The sequence below is a fragment of the Rhodamnia argentea genome, chromosome 7 (assembly GCF_020921035.1).
Source record: "Rhodamnia argentea isolate NSW1041297 chromosome 7, ASM2092103v1, whole genome shotgun sequence".
Lineage (NCBI taxonomy): Eukaryota > Viridiplantae > Streptophyta > Magnoliopsida > Myrtales > Myrtaceae > Rhodamnia > Rhodamnia argentea.
The window spans coordinates 28,259,589-28,281,882 of record NC_063156.1 but is presented as its reverse complement, the minus strand read 5'-3'; the positions used below and the strand labels follow the sequence as shown (position 1 = coordinate 28,281,882).

Here is a 22,294-nt window from a genome sequence, read left to right as displayed (position 1 = left end):
AACAAGTAATTGGTAATTTAATATGATAAAAGAATGGTAGGTCACCTTAATTCACGTTAGTAAATTCATATAGTAGCTAATAGATTCAGAACATGAGTATATGATTTAAATTGTTGGTAAGTCTATTTTAAAATTGTCGATATGCAAACCATTGAAATAGTTGGTAATTTCGTAAAAGTATGGATACGACACTTAATAAATCGGTCTCAATATGGAAGAATCGAACTGAAAATTTTCTATTCCGAATAGTGGTCTCTTTGATGACTCAAGAGTTTGTCGAGATATTAAAAGAAGTGTATAGGTAGAGGATCCACGTCCTTCAGGTTCTTTAAGATGCATATGGTTCCGTTTTTCAATATCAGACAATCTCTCTAAAATCATATAGATCAAACAGGCACTTTCAAGGTACACAAACTGCACAAAATATAATTTTGAACCGTCATAGTAACTAAGTAAGAGAAGGGCGTAAGATGGTAAATCGTTGTTCAACGTTACAATACAAGGTGTGATCGTAATTAAGCTCCTAAACTTAATGAGACCGATGTATTAAGTGATGCGTCAGATTGTTATTGGTTCGTTAACGTGACCATTTATTTATACGTCCACTCATAGTATCACACATTAGTTTTTGTAAGTCTACTACCGTTCTTCGGTCCGTCCATGGTTAATAAAAAGGGGGAAAAAACTGAATTTTTTTAATAAAAAAACAGAAAAGGGAAGCTCTTTATCTCTCATGTTAAATCAACAAGTCTATTCATTTAATTTCTGCATTTTATTGTTGCGGTTTGCCAGGTCGTCTGGATCCGAACACTATAAAAACAAAGAGATGAAATATAAAAATAAGCCTTTGGATGTTGCATGCATTGAATATAACGGAACGAGCCCTTCCTTTTATAAATGAAAGCTTAAGAACTTTGTCAAAAAGAAAATCTTTTGAACATATCATTAGTGCACATGCAAATAGTCAATTATGTTGCCATTTTCATATATGCAATACTAATTTTTCATGTACATTACCCACGAAGTAGAGAAAAGTCATTTGAAATGTCAACCCGTGCCTATTGTTTACATACATAACAAAGCTAATTCTACTGCACGACAACAGAATATATTGAGAGAGAAGTGCTAAATTGTCTAAGTAAAATGAGTGAAGAGTTTGAATCCCTGAATCGATACTCAAACGAATTGCGGAATTAATATGCCCAAATCTACTTGAATCATTGATCGGGATTGTGTACGTCACAAGAATGGAGCATACCTAATTTGCCATAGATTAAGAGTCACAGTGCAGAGAGAGTTCACAGATTTAGCATTCACAGAAAGAAACGATCTTTCGATGCCTTCAGGAGAGTCGGAGCATTAAAAACGACGTCGATTTCTCTTTTTTTCCATCAGATGGATACGAAAATAAAAAACCGTAGCCGCCAAGGCAGTTACTTCACATTTGAAATACAAGTAAACTTGTACATGCTGTGGATAGGATTAGCCCACTTATGGGCGGTTTATCTATAACCTATCTATTAAATCCATCAATGAGGAATATTAACAAGTTAAAGTTAATTCGGTTACACATAACACAAGTGAATATATGATCGCATTCTTGGCCTAGCCCCTTCAGTCAGAGAGACATGTGACATTTCTATCTATATCAAGAATCAAGTGAAGCTTCTTCAACCTTAACACGTATCCAGTCCTCCGCCGCAGCGATTACCGTCGCCTGCACAATTCCACTGTACGCACAACTCTTTGTGGATTATCGGGCGTGAGTGCTCGAGCTTTCGTCGCTTGTTCCAGCGTCGAACGACAGGACGAGAATTGGAAAGTGGCCACGGCTAAGCCTGTGCAGGAGATGGATGTTGATCTTGCAAACAGTATCCATTTTTAATCATCAGGGATGTTGGAGAGTTTGACGTTTATTTCGGATTTCAGAGGATCCGAGGAATAATAATTAGGGCCAACACTATATGAAATATAATATCGGAATGAGGGTATTCGTCATTAAACATCATATGTCCATTTAACTAAAAACATGTGTAGAATGATGTGTTTTTTTTTTTTATGTTAATTATTCAAATTCATTTAGTTTTCAATCGGTATAAGTACACCAGCAGTGTCAAAAGTTGTGTACTTTAGTGCCAAAAGTTTCTTTTTGATCACTTAAATGCCAATTTTTTTTAAGAACGATCACGTAAGTGCCAATTCTAATTTGAATGGCCGAAAATCCAACATGGTCTTTTTTTTATTTATTAATATCTAAGCCGATGTGGCTGGCCGGAGGTCCAATCAACGGCGTCGTTTTTCCCAAGCCTTTTTTATTTTATTTTTCCTTTTTGCTCCTTTTTTCCTATGGCCAACGACCGGCCGGAGGGAGGCCAAGCGAGGTCGCAAGGTCGGCCTCGCTATGGCTGGATGAGGCCAACCTCGGCCGCCCCAAGACCGGCCAAGCAAGGGCGAGGTCAGCCTCATCGGCCCTCCCTCCGGCTGGTCGATGGGCGAGGCCGACCTCGCCCTTGCCCTTGTCGTCCCTACGGCCGGTCGCTAGTCCAGCGACCGACCAGAAGAAGAAGGAGAGAAAAAAGAGAGTAAAAGAACAAAAAGATAACGGATATTTCACTTAAAGAAAGAAAAATAAATTAAAATGCCATGTCACTTAAAAATAGGAATTACAAATGTCGTGCATTTTTTATTTGTTGGAGTTTCTCGCAGAAGGCGGTTAAGTAATTATTTTTTCCCAATTAACGCTTAAGTGAGTCGACAAAAAACTTTTGGCACTAAAATGAGCATCGTACATTACTTTTGACATATTTCGTGTCCTTCTACCATTTTCAGTCCCCATCATATTGATTCTGGAATCTGGTCTCTCTTTTCTTCCTCATTTATTTATTTTTCGACAAGCATGTACAAACCACATCATGATTTTAAGTTAAATTCGCGCTTTCCTTGAATGCGTTGTAACTTTATTACATCCAACTTATCATAATATACAATGTGATATTGTACATATAATATGGATAACTGCTGACTAGGTATTTTGCCCTTTTATATAAAAAGCTCCTAATGTAAATTCCATCATGCAGTTGAGCACTGAATACGACATGCCATTTCATGAGGATATATAGAATGGATAACCAATAAGGCATGGGATATTCTTCAGTTTAATCTAACATATAAGCATGTAATTGGGATTGGGATTGGGATTCGGTGAAAAGATATTAGCACTTATGAATGTGGCAAAATCACATCATCTAAAATTCCTCGCTTCCAAGAGACAATCTAGTTCATACAGTGCGTTACTTAGATATTCTCGTACATCTTTTTAAACAATCGCTTGAGTGTTTTCACTAGCCGTGGGAAAGAACTTTTATGTGGTAGCGTCACTTGTTGGAGGCGAGCCACCTAATATGACGCAGTCTTCAGGGTCCTCATAAACGTTTGTCTAGTCGAAACAGATGTTCTCAAATATCCATTGAGAGCCGTCGCCATCGGTATTCTCTTCCGTGATTGGCGATGAAGGTAAATCCATTGGAGGTGGCATTGTATTGTGTTATACTATATCATAGATGTATTAACGTTAAAACCTCTATTAACTACCCTTGCTGTATATAATACAGTTTCATTAAGTAATAACCTACTGCCTTTCCATGCACATATTAACTGCTCTTTCCTCTCAATATTACTAATTCCAAATGGGTTATGGGTTTAGAATAACAAAGGCCAACTAGATATGAGTTTTAATATTTTCTGAACCTCAATTCTTACTGTTTGCAACACAGTGCAGAGTACACTCTTTCGTCTTTCCTACTGTTTAGTTTAATGCGAAGTATAATCTTTCCTTTTACTCAGTTGAAGTTTAGAATAAAAGGAATTGCTATTGGTTTAGAATAGTAAAGCCCAACTAGAATTGGGTTTTAAAATTATCTGAACTTCAATGTTTTACTGTTTTCAAAACTGTGAAGAGTTGTAATCTTTCCTTTTATTCCGTCAAAATTTGAAATCTACTTCTGACTTTAAAATTTTCTTATCTGTGCGGAAGATAATTTTGAGCACTGAAGATTATAACTCTGCACTTAAATATTATCTATATCCTCTTTTGATCATGATCTACAGAAATCCAGTTCTTGACCTTGATTTGTAAGCGTGGGATTTCATGCTATGAGTGGAGATAAAAATTCATTTGATACAATGATGAGTGGACTAGGTACTGCCATGACGTGGCGCTCATAGAGCACTACTTCGAGAGTGATTTCCCTCGCAAGTTTGTTTTGCCTTTGCCGATCCTATTAAAAGATTGATTCCTAATGGACCCTGCTATAACAAAATTGCATTAAAATCTCGTAAATGAAAATAGAAAGAGTCAGTGGCGGTGTAGACGTCCGATACGCCGCCAAGACTCACATGTGTATATAAATGCATGAACATTACTGGTCTAAACCGTAAACAATAACACGTACACACACAGAGATCAATACGTAGCGATCCAGATTATAGAGCTCTTGAGAGAGAAGAGAGATGGAGAGAGAGAAAATAAAACCGATGAATGGGTATCCGATCGGTTTCCGTTTTCGCCCATCCGAGGACGACCTCTTCTTCCATTACCTCACGAAGAAGGTGGAAGGGGAATCAGAGGCCATCCCTCCGTTCATGCCCGAGGTCGACATTTACTGTGACGAAGACCCTTGGGAGATCTTCGACGCGAATTCGAGGGAAAGCTTCTACATCTTCACTAGGTTAAAGATGATTAAGTCTAGGGTGAAGAGGACCGCCGGTTCCGGGACTTGGAGCAATGGGAATAAGCGAGAAATCATGGACGGTCAAGGCAAGGTCGTCGGCTACAACAAGCTGTTCACATTTAAGTTATCGGCAGGAAACGAGAAGATGGAGAACGGACGTTGGACCATGCACGAGTACTCTATGTATGGTCAAGAGGTATTCTAATTTCTCCGATTAGTCTTCTATAGTTAATGGCTTTACCATTAAGTAATAAATGATATTGTGCTAAACTTTCCAGAATCCTTTATCAAATTATTCTTGAGGAAAATTGTTGTTGGATGTCGAAAACTACAATTTGTTTATACTATTTTTCTAGTGCATCCTGTGAAAATTTCACATATAATTTGTGTACCACATTTATATCTTTCTGTAGATGTGATCTTTCTTCGACTATATTGTTTGTTTTTTTTTTTTTCCGTTAAGCATTCTAACATAGTATCACATCACGGCTAGGTTTTTCCTCAGTTTATTTTCAACGTACGATTCCTTGATTTTCAAATTTCAAGTGTCGTTCATAATCCGACTTACACATAATATGAGTGTTACAATAGGCCACAATGCTTGTTGGGTCGGATAGTCGTTTTTTGGGTGGTATTTTGTGCTATTAGTTTCGACTATGTACCCCTTTTCCCTTTTTTTGTTTTTATTTTTAGGGTTAGTTTCTCTATTTCAAGTTCGATCTCAATGACTTTTTCTCTATTTATCTTTTGCATCGATATTTTATGTTATTTCAATCTTTGCCACAACTATTATCATGCTACGAATCTTCGTTAAATCTCTTTCCTCCCCTTATTTTTGTTAATTACTTTCTCGGTTTCTGGATACATCTCAATGGCCAGTTGGCCACTTCTCACTTTCGTCCTCTTTTTGCAGTTGGTCTTGTGTGTAATCACAAACCAAACCCAGAATGAGCCAACTCGTCGATCACCGGACACGACCATTCGTCATGATAATCTAGTGACGCCGTGCCTGACAGGTGTTGAAGAAAGCACGGAAAGGACCTATGCACCTCCGTTTTCATCATTCCATTACGCTGATGCTCAAGACACCGATCCTAACGACATTGATTTTCTAAAGATGCTTAACGAAATAAGCTTCGGAGACCATAACAATGACAATGTTCGTTTTTGTGGCTGGCCTCCGATGGCGGTTGCAGGGCCATCAATTCCCGTGCGACCGTGGACGATCGGATGAGAATTGGCACCATCTGATCTGATCCAGATGATGAACTGGGAAAGCTTTTAAGATACTGATCATCAAGTCCAAGTTTCTTGTGGAAGTACAAACTTTAAGAGTGTATATCCAATTATGCTACTGCTTTTGATTAAATTTTATTATTATAATCTGATTGGATAACCTGAATTGGACAATTTCTTTGTCGTAAATGCTTACACTATGGTGGTCCTGCATGATATTTCGCCACAGGAAAAAAAGTAGGTTAACATGTATGATTGACCGAGTATATAAATATCATTAGGCTTATGATCTGTTTATTACAATTACCGTGATGTAACTTGGTGATTAGATGGAATGCCATTCTAAACCGAATTATTTGTTAAATAGCCTATTATCACACCAACAGGCTATTCACATATTAAATTCGGAGAAAATTTCAAATAAGGGCACAAAGAAAAAGTGAGCAATTTCAAATTTGTACAAGTTTAACTTGAAATGTAGAACTTACCCATAGAACATGTTCCTTATTTTTTGAAACCTGTAACCTACCATGTATACCTTGGAATCTAAACTGATCATGTCATGATTTCTAAGGTTTATACAGGTTCCATCTATATTCTTAATTGAACAATTACAGTTTATCATCGCATTCAATGACCATCATTTATTGCTATGATCCACTGACCACAACTTATGTTTAGACACACGAACAAATATGAAATATTAACGAAATAAAAGTCTTGGTAGTCGAAAATGAAAGTTAGACTAGTGGTTTCAAATTACACACTCATATCCGAACATCATGGAATACCGCGGAATCGCGTAAAGAAATATACCAAGAAAAATACAAAAACTTTTTACCTATTACATTATAGGTTCCAAGTTTCAGGTTTCACCTATCTAGAACATATAACCTACCCGTCAGAACATGTTTCTCAATTTTGGAATCTGAAGCCTATCCTCCAAACCTTGGAACTTGGAACCATACTCACCCCTAGCATGAAATGCTCTCATTTTCTTAAATAAGGGCTAGAATTGAACTTTATTTCAAATAAGGATCTATACTGTCCAAATCATCTCAAATGAGGGCATGAAATGAATCTTATTTCAAATAAGGGCAAAAAATGACCATATTAGTCTGAAAAAAAAAAAGACCGACCTGATTGGTCGAAGGGTAATTTCGTCCTTTTACTTTTTTGAATTTTTTTCCCTTTCTTTTTTTCTTTTTTCCTCTTCTCTCCGCCAGCCATCACCGAGTTGACGGAGGTCGTCGCACTCGACGATGGCGAGGCCCTTGCTAGATGCTAGCGAGGAGCCCTCACCTAAGATCTCGATGGAGGGAAGGGGTAAAAAAGGAAAAAAAGTAAGAGAAAGGAAAAGTAAAAAAAATCAAAGTATTTAAAAATATGTACTTTAGATTTTCTTTACTAAAATACCTCTTCCTCGACAATTGAAATAGTCACATGCTCATCGGCCAGGAAAAGTCCTTATTTGATGCAATTGGCCACTTCAAACCTTTATTTGAGATGATTTGAAAACTCCAGGCTTTTATTTCAAACAAAATCTATTTTAGACCCTTATTTGAGATAATAAAGACACTCAAAGCTTTTATTTGAAAATTTTTCTTAAAATTTTCAACAATTGTTTGCATGTTTCTATTCCTCTCTCTTTTTTTTGGGGGGGTGGAAAAATCAACCCTTGTATTATTAAAAGCAATTTTTTATACTTTGAATGTTCAATAAAAATGTTAACAACACGAAAAATCATAAATTATTTCATCTATAACAAATTTACCTCAAATAAAGTTTTGTGTATCTAAAAACCCCAAACTAGTATGAATGTCACAAATTTGCCACAAATTAATTTTTGGATTACCAAAAACTCTAAATTAGAATAGCGTGATACGTACCCTCCATTAGCTTCCACCAAATTTTACTGTGAATTTGCTAAATGGCATGACACATGATAATAAATCAGTTGATGTGACAAGACCACGTAAAAATTAATAACTCTCTCTCTCTCTCTCTCTCTCTCTCTCTCTCTCTCTCTCTCTCTCTCTCTCTCTCTCTCTCTCTCTCTCTCTCTCATATTGATATAAGTTTGGGATTTTTTATGTCATAAAAAAATATTTTGGGTCAATATGTCATAAGGGTACAAGTTTCGGATTTTTGGTGTCACAATAAAAAGTTTAAAGTAAATGTGTTATTGTGGATATAGTTTAGGGTTTTTGATAATGTTTTCCTGAAAAAAAGGCTTTAGACTTCGTCATCGCTGGGAAGGGCCGACGAGGGTCGCGGACCCTTTCCCGCGACCCCGTTTGCATGCCCTCGACTAGTTTTTCTCTTTTTCTTTATTTTTTTCAATTTAGCTAGTTTTTCTTTTCGATTCAATTTAAATTAAATTAAATTTGAATATTTTCTTGACACTAAATAGAATTTGGATTAAAAAATTATATTTGGACTAAAATGATGTTGTTTTAGCATTATACTTTATGTTTTAGCCATGTCGCAACCACCCATGAGAGAAGAAAAAATAATAATAGTTACTATCATAAAAAAAAATTCAATATGATATGCCTGCGATAAATTTACCCGAAACTTATTTTAGATCTCCAAAAATCCCAAATTGTCATACCTATGATAAATTTACCTCCAAACTAATTTTTTGGTCATTAAAAATCTCAAATTGGTGCATGGGCGTCGCATTTACACTCCGTTAGCTTTCATCAAATTTTATCATGAAATTATTGAACTGAATGACACATGGCAATAACTCAATTGACCTGACAATTAGAAGAGTAAATCTATATGTTTACATATGCTTATGATGAAGAAAGGGTAATAGTTTTTTAATCATTAGGCTCTATGAACCAAACTCTACCACCGATAGAAGTCTACTCAGATATGAATGAAAATCTATCTGTTCATCTCCCGGTTTCTGACATGGATTTGGTAGGTGAATTAAGATATTATCTTGTATTATTCAGCTCAACAATTTCATGATAAAATTGACGGAAGTTAACATAAGGTAAATGTGTCCCACATGTACCTGTTTGGGATTCTCAATGACCCAAAAAGTAGTCTAGGGTAAATTTGTTCAAGTATAGCAGCTTGTGATTTTTGATAGCACAAAAGACCCTCGAAATGGCCCTGAGTTGATAATTTTGAAGAAACTAGTGGCAATTTTTGGATGCGTGAGCATATTTGGTTATAAAGTAAAAGTCGTCGAAAAAAAATCGATGCAGTATTGGAATTTGATTTAAAGTTGGAGGTTTTATTTCAAGGGAATTAGGCATTACTCAAAGTATATTGACAGCTTGTTCCACATTGTTTAATTGTCACTTCTGTGGGTGATGGTCGGGAAAAGTTTTTGACAAATGGTTCGACAACTTTCATATATGCTATGTCTACAAGACCGATTGAATTCCAATTATCGACCAAGGGTATGTAATTTTGAAATCTACACGCGCTTATTGAAATTTAGTTAGATTAAAAAAAAATTTCCTTATTGCAGATGAATTTATGCCGTCAGTGTGGTCTATAGTAGATTGGCTCCATATCAAGGTGAACATTACCATTTAAACGATTTTCAAAAGTAGAGGCGATTGAAGAAGCATCACACCCAAAGTGATAGAAAGTTGCTTGAGGGTACCGCAGGTAAGATTTCTGGTTTCTGAAAATGCTGCCTGATCATTCACTAAGAACGGTTATACCTTTACCATGTTGTGCTCTTCGTAACTTTATTAGAAAGAAAGCACGTCTAGATGTCTTGTTTGTTGAGTACTCCCACGAAAATGGAAGAAACTGATAGGACATAACCAGGTCGAATGGTGAACAAAGACGCACAAGATGAAGGTTGGTAATGGCAGCAATAGAGGGGAGCAGTTGGGGCTGCAGCTACACTAGGATTTTTCATGATTTGAGGATGTTCGGTGGACGGGGACTTCAGAAACCGTGATAGATGTAATTTGGAAAGCGAAAACCAACTTTGCAAATAATGTTACACATTAACAGAAGGTGCAATTCAACATCTATCAATTTTCAACCAAAAAAGAAAATCTATGTTGACTAGTTATGATGCAAACTTATGATTTTAGAAATACAGGATGCAAAGTCAAATTGAGGCGCAAAATAGAGAATGTTTTGGGTACTCCATAATTTAATTCTCCGAATTCCCTGCTTTAAGTGGGTATGGCATGATCAAGGTGTTCCTGCTGCATGTGTGGTAAGCCTCGATGGAACGGCTTGATCACGAAAATGAAAGAAGTTGTCTACAAAAGTATACCTTGATTGTCAACACTCCTCCAGGCCCTATGGCCCTCGAGGGATCCATCCCCAGTCGCACTGCATCATACCTGGCTTCATTTCATCATAAATCGAATTCAAAGTGGCGTACCACACAAACACTAAGAAATTTCCAATGAATAGTCCTCAACTTCAGACCATTTGCAGCACATTAAGGTAACAACTTCACGCTGCATTGTAGATGAGTGAACAACTTTTTATCTTCAGATCATTTGCAGTTATTTGGGCAACTCGTAAATCCCTGGTCACTCTGCATACGCTAGTTCATGTGCCGTAGCCCTCAACTTGAGACCATTTGCAGCGTAACTGAGTTATTAGACCGAGCTGATTGTTGCTTTCTCTCTGGAAAAGGGCAAAAAGTCATTTAGATTAGCTTCCAGAATGCATTCACTTGTGTGCGGCACGAAACAGACACCTCTTCTGATCTTTTCCTTGATAGAGTTGAACCATTCCAGACTCGAAAAGGACGCAAACAGTTCACCCAATCTATCATCCGTCCAGGGAGGCTCCATAAGTTCCCCTTAGGAAGAGATTTCTCCTTGAGAACACAGCACTTTTCCTGTATGTGATCTCCAAAGTGAGTGTTCCTCGTACTAGAAAATAATGCATAACCCTCATGCTATACTATAGCGCTGCACATGATAATTCCTCCTCCTCATGCACCTCAGGCACATAACCATGATTTCTCATATGATCCATCAAACAATCAAGGACGCCAAGAATCTGAGTAACTCGGCCATTGCACCAGTCCTCTGCTCTAAATCTGTGAACTGCATTACTGATCTCAATCCAACTATATCCAGGACAAGTCTTAAGGCATTTATCCTTCATCAATTTCCGCACTCGCGCTGCTTGATCCCAGAGACCAATACTCGCATAAAGATTTGACAATTGAACATATGTAGCTGCACATCCTGGTTCCTGCACCAACCTACTCTCTGCAGCCTGAATACCAAACCAAATACTCCCATGAAGACGGCAGGAAGAAAGTAAGGAGCCCCATATGACCGCATTGGGCTGAACAGGCATTCTTTTTATAAAATTACGAGCCTCTTCCAGCTTACCACTGCGGCCAAGGAGATCCACAACACATGCATAGTGGTCTAGGTCTGGAATCAACCCGTGATCAACCATTGAGTCAAAGTAAAGCTGCCCCTGTTTGACAAGACCAGCATGACGGCATGAAGACAGAACCCCAAGGAAAGTAATAGCATCTGGCTTGACTTTTTGCAGCATCATCTCCTGGAAAAGATCAATTGCCTCATGCGCAAGCCCATATTGAGCATAGCCAGCAATCATCGAGTTCCAAGATACAAGATCTCTCTTGGGCAGCTCGTGAAATACAAGTAGTGCATCGTCCATGCATCCACACTTGCAGTACATGGAAATAAGAGAATTGGCAACGTGAATGTACAAAGCAAAACCCATTTGGATGGCCTGGCAATGGGCACTCTTGCCCTGTCCAAGAGCTCCACTACCTGTGCAAGCACTCAAAAGACTCGTAAACGTGAAATCATTGGGTTTTGAAGCTGAATACCTCATCGAATGATACAGCTCCAAGCACTCATCAACCTGCCACTCTTGTGCAAAGCCAGCTATAATGGCTGTCCAAGACACTACATTCTTCACGGACATTTCTTCAAACACCCTATGAGCATTCCCCAGCTCGCCGCACCTACCATACAAAGTTATCAGAGAACTCCCCACATAAACATTCGCAAGAAACCCAGTTCTCATCGCCAAACAATGGAATTGAACGCCACCTTCAAGATCACGCGCGGACCCACATGAACTCAAAGCATGTGACAAACCGACCGCACTATCTCCGACCCTTTCCTCTTTGGACGAACACTCACCGAAAACGGAACCTTTCTTGTTAGATACAGCGGATTCAAGCATTTCTTCGAACACACTACGCACAGCAGCACTAGATGAACCCAAAGAATTGAAACCATTAGCGAGTTTCCGGGCATTTGAATTCGTGTCCAAGAAGTCCTCGATGAGTCGAAGATGGTTCTGGCGACTGAAGTTCCCACTGGTTTTGGGAGCTACCAGGCTTACGATTCTGAGGGCTTTGTCCAGTCTCTTGCTTCGTAACGGATGATGGTGCGTCAGTTTGCGGGAGGAGAAAGGCCTGAACTGAAACCGTGTCGACGTTAAGTGATGGTCGATTTTGCGACAAGCTGTCTTCTTGCGCAAAACATTGTTCATTCCTCTACAGAGCGCCAAGGAGGAATCTCAGTTTCCTTTCGGGGTACGAGAAATACTTTTCACCAGCGAATCCATGCGAACCGTATGCTTGATGGGAGTGAGTTCCCCGGGGGGGGCCACTTGTTAAATTGCATCTTCATCTTGCACCAAGAAAAAAAAAACGGGAAATTACCCAAAATGAATGATAAATTTATTGTAATTGGGCGAATTCAGCCATAATTTTTTTTTTTACCAATTTAATCTTAAATCTTTTTGTATTTGTGCCATTATAATAAATGTGATCAATTTTGACTAGAAATTGCTGATCCGAATGGCAATCGGCTACGTGGCACTGTAGACACTAACATGAATAATTTTTTTAAATTTTTTTTTTTTTTGCTTCTTCCTCCTTGGACGTTGGCCCCCTTAGCGGCCAATGCTCGGCAACACGCAAGGGTCGGCGAAGCTCACCCACCCTCGAAGGGTCCAGGGATCACCAACTTCGAGTGAGGGTCGACCTCGCCCGCTTCAAGCGAGGCTCCACAAAAGACCCTCGACAGAGGACCCTCTACTCATCGCCTCACTCGACAGAGCACCTATGCCGACCACGGCTCGAAGATGGCAAGGCCGACCCTCGCCAGCCCTCGCTTGGCAAGCAAGGTCGGCCCTTGCCTATTGGCGATCGCCATCCATCGAAGAGGCTGGAGCCCAAGTAGAATGAAAAATGAAAAAAAGAGAGAAGAAAAAAATTATGTAAAAAATTATAAAATATGATAAATTAATAAATATTATCTATATCAGCATCGGCGGTGCCATGTAGGCCAATCGATGTCCATGTCAATAAACTTTCGACCAAAAAATTGATCGGATGAAGTTGATTGACACAAATACAAAAGATTTGTGACTAAATTGAAAAAAAAAATTAGGACGAACTTTGTATAGTTATAATAGTTTTTACAACTTTTTTGATAATTTTCTCGGGAAAAAGTAAATAGTGTCTTAAACTTGCTTAGCCCAAAATACATACATACATGTATATATAAGTAGCTATCGTAAAGCACAAAAAAATCGAGAACAACTCTTTAAATATTGTGTATCGAATGTAATCAAATTTTAAATATTTCAATTGCTTTAATCAAGTCCTAAATATCTTTTTTATAATTGCAATCAAGTCCTGCAAATACAGGATATCCAAAATTGCCTATGTGACACTTAAATATTGCAATCCTTTTAAATTATTTGTCAAGCAATCAAACTATAAACCCTATGTAATCTCAATGAAGTGATACTTATTGTAGTACACGTATTCAATATTACTTTGAAAGCTCGGGATTTTCATATCTATAGGTCATACGTTGAGCTCATCCCACAGTCAATAACTCATTTTCGCATTGTTTATCTGAAGTTCTGAATTGGTCTGTCCCTCTCCTCCATTTTTCATCAGGGATTCCAAAGTTTTTTTTTTTTTGGGTATTACATAGTTTAGGCGATGAATATTCTTCCATTTTAATTTTGTATTCAATTTTCAGTAGAAATAGAGGAAATTAAGTATAGTTGATAGATTTCTTAAGACACTTGTTAGCATGATTCATATCCATTTTTAGCTTTAATATGAACATGTCACTTTAGACAGGTTTAGTGTATACATCAACGAGTCAACGAGTCAACGAGTCAACTGTATGCCAAGGCAAAAGTATGGAAAAGGAAAAGACTGAAATACCAATGCAACGAAATTACCGAAAGGGCAGAGGATAAGCAGCATCTTGCATCAGAAACATTTGCACACTGCGTTTTCCAAATTTTCTGTTTAGGAGAATTTCAAGGACAATCTCTAGTTTTCATCCCCATATCGACACACATCGTCGATTTTGAAAATCTACCAATTGCGACATATTTAGACCCATACGTGTGAATGCATCTTGAAATGAGCAAAGCCGGACCAGATTAACAAAACCGTAAATAGGACCAAATGTTAGATGCAACTTGAAATTGAACGACAGAAGTAAGGATATTAATTGTAGGTTTTTAAAACTGACCGTGCCAATTGATATGTGGACCAAAATGTGAGGATGGTTTACGAATTCTTCCATATGCTTTTCAACCAAATAAGAGAGAGAGAGAGAGAGAGAGAGAGAGAGAGAGAGATATCTACTTGGCTATGTTTCCATCAGAACTGTAACAAAGTGCACATTAGTTACCATCCCACAAAACATCTAAAATTAAAAGCTCGGTACCAGTATACATGACAAAGACCTTTTTCAAGTAATACACCACAACGGAAACAAACTGCCCCAAAGTAAAACCTACTTGGCGAAATCTTACCTGGCTGAATCCACAAATCACCCATCAACACTGCAGTATCAACAAAATCCTCCCAAGTGCCAACTTATCAGAATTAACCATTCCAATATGTCACAAAATCAGGAAACATGAACAACTTCATAAACATCTCGGACTGAAGGACGAAATTCACTTATCAGCTCTGCCTTCAGCTTATTCCACTCACACTGGATGTGCCTCTCATTATCCAATGACAGCAGATCAGGACTTCCGATAAAAAATGATGAACAAGCTTTACCATAAGGAAAAAGAAGATTGAATGGGCATGCATCTAGAGATTTTGTTGAAATTAAATGCGCCAGCACGTTTCGATTATACCCTGAGACCTCATGTTTGAAAAGATGTTCTACACGGCATCTAAGTATGCAATGCATCATTCAAAAAGCACCATAAATAATCGTCTCCCATCTTCAGATGAAAAAAACAAAGCCATAGCGAGTGCAATCCAATCAGCTAAGAAAGGTCATCCATGATCCAAGTCTCATCAGCTGCATGCACCCTGATTCTAAAGATTGGAGCATCTCCAAATGATCAAAACTAGGCAAACATGACCATGGGAATGAAAACATAGAAAATGCAATAAATACTGAATTCCGAATCTTTCTATCCAATTGAGATTTTAAGGACATTTAGATGCTTTGAGGCGGCCCCAGAAACTTCGGACTTCAAAAGCGAATGCCTTATCTATCACCACTGGCTTTAGCAAATGTGCATTAACTCTAAGAGTGCCAAAAAGTGCCTCAGTACAGGAGAAAAATGGCAATCTCATGAGATAAAAGAAATTAGTCAATGCTGAAGCTGTCACTCAGTGCCATGCTAAGCTTGGATATGAGAGGCTACCCATCCTGTACCAGTTCATGAGTAGAATAAGTTGGTCTTTAGCTTTTGAAAGAAAGCGGTTATAACAGCATATTTTCCACTGGTGCCAGTCTATTAAAAACCATCCAAGACGAAAGTTGATGTGCTTGTGAATAGGAACTTCAGATATTTTCAGAAGAACGGTCGATAAGTTGACACTGAGGGGGGAGCTTCGTGATTCCACTGGCGTCAATGGGTAAGTGGGTAAAACGATTGACACTTAACAAAAAGAGCAACTTCCTTTCACCTGCAGAAACCTTGGTATGTCGCTGCACTAGAGCTGTTTGAGGAAAAGGGAGTATTGGATCTGGAATTTGTTAGAAAGGCTGTGCGGCACTTCAAATGTCAGACGCAACTAAGTTTGCAAACTCTACACCTGGCAAATTGGGAAAAAACAATTGTTAACTATCATAACTCACTTTTTAACAAAAAAGGAATGAGAATGAGAGAAGTAGGTTCCCTGAAGAATAAGGACGTATGATGAGCAATCCGACAAAAACAATAAATACTGCATGACCTGGTTGGCAACAGACGGAAAAGGTGGGTAAAAAGTACTCACGAAAAAGGAAAAGTATAAACAAAAGGGGTTGCTGTTGCCGTCTTTCCTCATGCTCCTCCAGTGGCCTTGCCTGCAATCACTGCCTTGTCATTCACTTGGGACAGGGAACTTGCTGGAAGATTAGAGAACCTAGAAAACAGCAAAAAGGTATGTCAAATCTCAGCTCCTTCCGGCAGTTGCACACCTTATCAACTGGTGTCTTTCATTATGATTGACTTCTTCATTTAGGATTATTTTTTATTGCCGAAAGAGCAACAAGACAAAAAACCTGATTGCCCTTGCTTTCCTTTTATCTTCCTCATGAGCAATGGGTTTGGAACCCGACCCAAATTTAGCAAGCCGGGCTTTCTTTTTTGCCTCCTCATCTGTGATGAGTGATGAAACCGAATCACCAAACCTGAGAAACAGGGGAAGATATGAAGATCAAACAGTGAAATCATCAAGTGAAGCACCCAGAATCAAACAGATACTAGCAAGTGAAGAAAGCACACCTCTCTGCTCTAGCTTTTCTCTTCAGTGCCTCTGATTCACCACGAGCTTCTGACTTGTTCAGAAGAGACCCAGTGCCAAACCTACAGCGAGATCATTCCAGATTTACCATGCTAATTGCAAAATAACAAAGAGAAGATAAAAGAATGAGAGTTGCAAGACAAAAAATTGGGCTGGAAAGCCATATTACATTCCAACACAGAAGACTAAATACTGAATTTCTAGTGAACTACTGAACTTACATACGTAGTGAGGTGCTGTTGTGAGATTTGAATCATAGTATCAAAGCCCACCCCCGAAAAAAAGGCACCATAAAGTTCATGTTGTTGGAGATTATCACAATCAATCTGAAATTTCCTTAACAATGTGCCAATGATAGACATGCCTATGGAGACTTATCTCAAAAATTCACAAGATAACATGTCAGTTCTGAGTCCTGCATCTTACAGTTTCAAGCGAAAATCAAAAGCTCATTTCTACGAGTTGACAAAGGAAAAATATGAAACTAGCAACAACTAATCAAGAAGCCAACAGCGGTACATAAGTATGGTGACGAAATTACACCGCGCAGAAACATGAAAAGGTGTGCTCATGAAAGAAATCCATTCAAGCAATAAAGCGACAGTGACCATCTTCCTATTCCTAAGAAACAACTAACAAGCGACTTCCGTTTCGCAATATGAGCAACTACCTACCTCCTACATCTTGCCTTGTCCCAAAAGAAAATGCACAAATTCATACTCTAATAATTTCGGACGTCTCTTCACCTGCCTTTAGATATCAATCTTCAAGCAGCTCTCGCTTTCCTATGCTCTCCCAGAACAAACGGTAAAGAGAAACTGCAGCGACAAATGAAGAGCAACGCCCGCGCAAAATAACCACACGGAGGACGAACGAGCATCGCAGAAATGTCTACCTCTCAGCGCGAGAATATCGCTTCTCTTCCTCGGACAGCTGAACCGGCATCCCGAACCGCTCGGCGCGTCGAATCCTCCTGTAGATGTCGTTCACGGGACCGGTGCCGCTCGAGACGACCGTCGCGGTCGTGCCCTTCACCGGTCCTTCTTCGCCTTCCTTGCGCGATTTCCCGGAATCTGGATCTGCCGCCGAAGACGAGGCCTGCCGGTCGGGCTCTGAGGTCGGGGACGGGTCAGCGGAGTCTAGGGTTTGTGTGGGGCTCTCCGGCTCTTCTTCTTCGGAGGGGATTTTCTCGTTGAGGTTGATGATGGGCCTGGTCGCCATTTTTGAAGGATTCGGAGGAGATGAGCTCGTACGATCGATCTTCGGGTCGGAGGAGAAACCGGAAACGAGCGCAGAACTAGCAGACGAACCTGTTTTTCCGTTCGCCGGGGACCCTTTTAATGATTATTTTCACATATTAAAAAAAAAACAAAATGGAGACATTTTTTTACTTAATTAAAATCATGTTGCACGAACATTTTTTGTTCTTGTTTTTGTTAATTTCGAAACACTTGAATTTTTGCAAAATTTGAGTAAATATTAGGATTAATGTCACGGAAAACCCCAAATTGATACACATGTGATAAATTTACGTCAAATTATTTTTTAGATCATAAAAAACTCTAAACTTGTACACTTATGATAAATTTACTCCAAGTTGGTACACTATGACAAATTTATTTTCCGTTAGTTTTCATTAAATCCACTCGTCAAATTCCTGAGTTGGATAATACGTGGCGGTTCATGGGTGTACCAATTTGAGATTTTCACCCTATGTTTGTGACATGTGTATCAATTTGAGGTTTTTCGTGGTATTAACCAAATTTAACAGATGGTAAATTTGTCACGTGTGTATCAATCTGGGATTTTTTATCGTAAAAAAAAATTAGTTTATGATAAATTTTTCATAGATATATCAATTTATAATTTTTGGTCGTCAAAAAAATAATTTGGGGTAAATTTGTCACGTATGTATCGGTTTGGGGTAAATTTATCACGGGTGTATCAGTTTGGGATTTTTCGTGGTATTAATCCTAAATATTAATAAAGCGGCTCTTTCGGCATATTTTTTGAAAATTTAAGACTTTTTATTTTTTACATGAAAGGAAATATCGTTTTTGCCTTTCGAAAAAAAGTCGTTTTTCAATCTAAACCTAATTAATAGGTGGACCGAATCGGACATCGGGAATTAAATCTTTTTTGTCGAATCATACCCATAATGAAAAATAAATAAATTTTCTTCACAAAATGATTGGGTCCAGGCGACTGACGAGTTTAGACCCGAGGATGAAATTATTTGCCCAGATTCGTCGTAAACGACATGTCGAATCCCATTGGCTCTAGTGGGCTTAAGCCGACCGATGAGACGTCGGGCAATGATCGGATCTATATCAAATTACTCCCGCCAGTTCCCATTCTTGTAAAACATATTGTTCACACATTACAAGCTTATTATGTTTTTCCCGTTTATTACAATGTTTGCTTATTGTAATAGTTTTGAAATTGCGAGTGCTAATTATGATTTGGGGTGAACAATCTTAATCGATAACACACCCTTCGGTTTTTATGGCTTTCGCAATGTCAAATAGATGTCAATTAAGGTTTTGTTTGTTTCGCGAAAGCATGAAGTTTCTAAACAATATTTTTCAAAAAGTCATTTTTCATTAAAAGAAAATTGTCAGCATTTTCTCTTGAGTCCACGTATATTAAAAAAAAATCGAACAACAAAACGAATGATTCGAAAAAAAAAATCATAAAAATGATTGCTTGAAATAGTAAGTCAATATAAAATGGTTGCGTTGCCGACAGCGATATATGTCCAAACAATTTTCGTAGGCGATGAAAATACTTTTTGTTCATTCATATTGTAAATAATACAGGCGATCATTTTCGGGAATAATATTTTCTGAATCGGTCGATGAAAAAGGAAGCAAGCCACATTTCCTTTTCTTTTCGTTTGTAAATGAAAAAAAAAATGACTTTTGCTCGTTGAATACAATTAATATGTCCTTTTTCCTTTTTTTAGAATTTTTCGTTAATTTTGATAACTGTCTAAACTAATCATATGAATGATCTATGTCGAAGCAAAAAGGAAATACCTGAACACATGACGAAAGTTGATACTTACGTGACAAGGCAAAAGCCTTTTTCAAACTTTAATCTATAGATAGGCAAGATACATATATTGTTATCGGCGTACGTAGCAAAGGTCAATTATATCAATCTTTTTAATTACACGAGGAAATAGGGAAAATTCCATTTAAGGATCCGAAGTGCCCTCATTTTTCCAAATAAGGGGCCGAAGTGAATCTTGTTTCAAATAAGGGCTTGAAGTATCCTCTTTGCTTCAAACAAAAGCCTAATCAAAGGAATTTTAATCATTTCATTTTTGTGACTTTTTTCCTTTTTTTTCTTTTTTTTTCCCGAACCTAACATTCCTCTTCTTCCTCCTTCTATTGTGTCTTCCACCCGAGATTAAGAGAGAAAGGGATGATTCTTGTGTTGGCAAACATTCAGCAAAGTCCGTTCCAAGATGGAAGATCACTCCTCGCTCTTAGAATCGTTCGAGTCCAATGTTTCGACTCGCTTCAAGAGCCTGTTCTTGAATTCGACACCCGTGTCGGAGCCCATCTCCTTCTCTTGGATTCCATGACGCTTCAAGCTCTTGCCTCACACTTGGGCGAGCCCGTCAAGGCTAGCCCTCGGCTCGCCCCGGCGAGGCTCTCGACAGGCTCGAGGAAATTTTGAGGACTACCCTTGCCGCCAAATCAAGCTCTGATTCGGCTTCCCTCACGTACGTTCGATCTCATGGATTGGGTGAGGCCGCCGGCCGTGGTAGCCCTCGACTTGCCCGGGCCAGGCTAGCGAGGGCCCCCCTCGGCTCTTCCAGGAGAGGCAGCTACGGTCATCTGCGGCCTAGACCAACAACCCTTGTCGGTGGCTGGCCATTGAGACCAGTCACCGGTGAAGAGCTAGGCAAAAAAGAAAAGGAAAAAGGAAAAAAAAGAAAGAGAAAAGGAAAAGGAAAAAAAAGTCAAAAAAGAAATGACTAAAATGCTTTTGGTCATGCCCTTTTTTGAAACAAAGAGCGAACTTCGTATCTTTATTTGAAACAGGTTACACTTCGAACCTTTATTTGAGAAAATTATTGCACTTCAGGCCCTTGAACGAAATTTTCCCCAAGGAAATATGTGATAGTGTGTGTGTGTATATATAAAATCTACATCTGTGTCTATTGGTATTCTAGGAAAAAAGACACTGATAGGCAGAATATATCGACACATTATAGAGAAGAACAATCTATGAACATACCTATATATCACCACAAAGAGAAAAATTGAGTTCGTCTCTTGCGGTATATTTTGTAGAAGAATACACTGACGCTACCCGAAACAATATCTCACAAATAGAAAGAATATCAACAACTATAAAACCACAATAATATCCACGTTTCCATAACGAATTAAATTACTTCTGATTCTGTTTGACATAACATGTAGCAAAACTCAGGATCACAGTAAATGCTACTAACTAAACAGTAATTGCTTAATTAAAAAAAACCAGTGATTGCTTATAAGACAATTACCATTCGATCATGTCAAGTCAAAAAGAAAAACAAGGGCCCATGATTAGTTCGATTTTAGAAGACCGCCATATATAAAATTGTCAATAAGTACATAGTGATTTCGAATATAAAAGAAAAAAAAACCCACCATATTTAATCATCTGTCAAAGTGATTTATATTGTCTTAGTACAATAATTTTTAAATTTCATTATGACTGTCATGATTACAATTCTAGCAATATTATACTTGCTATACGTTGAATTGAGTATATAAGGATTTTTAATAAAGGGATAAATGCACTAGAAGTTTTAAAACTTATTATGAAAGTGCAATTGTGTTTGAAAGCTTTTAAAATGTGCAATTAAAATTTAAATCTTAATAAATTGGTACAATCAAATCCTTTTACTAACACGTCAATTTGTCTTATGGAAAATGCTAACTTGACATTCTTAAATTAATTTCTCTCTCCCACATGGTATTTTTATTAGTATTTTCTTCTTCAAATATTATTTAAACTAGATTAAAAAACTAAAAAAGCTAAAAAGATTATTTAAGAAAAAACGCTAGAAAAAAAATGGCGGGCCCCGGACAGTGGGTGCCACCGCCCATCACAGGCCTTGAGCAATTGTAGCTAGCTCCACCAAGCTCGAGTGAGGCTTCACCAGCGCTTACCTAAATGTGGGTTGCGGGCGCCCCAGTTTGGGTGATGCCAACCTTCAACCGGGATCAGTGAACCTCGCTAAACTTAGGTAAGACTGGTGTAACCAAAATTTAAGCAAGGCTCACTGGGGCCTTGCCTGGGATTGGTGAGGATCGACCGGCTCATCTCAGGCCAGCCCCTTTGGTGAAAGGCGGCAGTAACAATGGTCCATCGGCGAGACCTTGTTATTATCTTATTTTTCCAGCTTTGTTTGTTTAAATAAAATTTTAGTTTTTTAATATAGTTTAAATAAGGTTTGAAGGAGAAAATATATAATAAAAAAATGCAATGTAGGAAAGAGACATTAATTTAAAATTTCACATCAGCTTTTTCTGTTAAGAAAATCGTCCACATTAATGGAAGGGTTTGATTGTACCAAATT

At 38.2% G+C, this 22,294-nt stretch overlaps 3 protein-coding genes across 5 annotated transcripts; 1 reads left to right on the top strand and 2 right to left on the bottom strand.

The window, feature by feature from the left end:
• Positions 1–4,533: 4,533 nt before the first annotated feature.
• LOC115749693 (NAC domain-containing protein 2-like) lies at positions 4,534–5,032 on the top strand. Its single transcript, XM_048282665.1, has 2 exons — positions 4,534–4,926; positions 5,009–5,032. Exons 1-2 carry the CDS (start codon positions 4,534–4,536, stop codon positions 5,030–5,032), a joined length of 417 nt encoding a protein of 138 aa, XP_048138622.1.
• Positions 5,033–9,945: 4,913 nt separating this feature from the next.
• Positions 9,946–12,563, bottom strand: LOC115749739 (pentatricopeptide repeat-containing protein At2g37320). The gene has a single exon (XM_030686691.2). It carries the CDS (start codon positions 12,459–12,461, stop codon positions 10,875–10,877), a length of 1,587 nt encoding a protein of 528 aa, XP_030542551.1. The 5' UTR covers positions 12,462–12,563; the 3' UTR covers positions 9,946–10,874.
• Positions 12,564–14,640: 2,077 nt separating this feature from the next.
• On the bottom strand, positions 14,641–18,045 carry LOC115749740 (protein MODIFIER OF SNC1 11). Of its 3 annotated transcripts, none has more exons than XM_048282265.1 (6): positions 17,603–18,045; positions 16,689–16,769; positions 16,466–16,594; positions 16,229–16,326; positions 16,151–16,181; positions 14,641–16,014 (listed from the first exon to the last, which is right to left on the bottom strand). In XM_048282265.1, the coding sequence occupies exons 1-4, from the start codon at positions 17,926–17,928 to the stop codon at positions 16,245–16,247; spliced, it is 618 nt and encodes a 205-aa protein (XP_048138222.1). In that variant the 5' UTR covers positions 17,929–18,045; the 3' UTR covers positions 14,641–16,014; positions 16,151–16,181; positions 16,229–16,244. The 3 variants fall into 3 exon arrangements, with proteins under 3 accessions (XP_048138222.1, XP_048138221.1, XP_030542552.1); XM_048282264.1 differs by having other exon boundaries at positions 16,156–16,181; XM_030686692.2 differs by lacking the exon at positions 16,151–16,181 and having other exon boundaries at positions 16,198–16,326.
• Positions 18,046–22,294: the final 4,249 nt, after the last annotated feature.

Excerpts from the sequence above, each read along its gene's own strand:
- LOC115749693 (XM_048282665.1), top strand. The coding sequence starts at position 4,534 with ATGAATGGGTATCCGATCGGTTTCCGTTTTCGCCCATCCGAGGACGAC. Across the intron at positions 4,927-5,008 it reads ACTCTATGTATGGTCAAGAG|AATCCTTTATCAAATTATTC; the intron begins GTATTCTAATTT and ends TAAACTTTCCAG.
- LOC115749739 (XM_030686691.2), bottom strand. The coding sequence starts at position 12,461 with ATGAACAATGTTTTGCGCAAGAAGACAGCTTGTCGCAAAATCGACCAT.
- LOC115749740 (XM_030686692.2), bottom strand. The coding sequence starts at position 17,928 with ATGGCGACCAGGCCCATCATCAACCTCAACGAGAAAATCCCCTCCGAA. Across the intron at positions 16,595-16,688 it reads AGAAAAGCTAGAGCAGAGAG|GTTTGGTGATTCGGTTTCAT; the intron begins GTGTGCTTTCTT and ends CCTGTTTCTCAG. Across the intron at positions 16,327-16,465 it reads AGGAAAGCAAGGGCAATCAG|GTTCTCTAATCTTCCAGCAA; the intron begins GTTTTTTGTCTT and ends GCTGTTTTCTAG.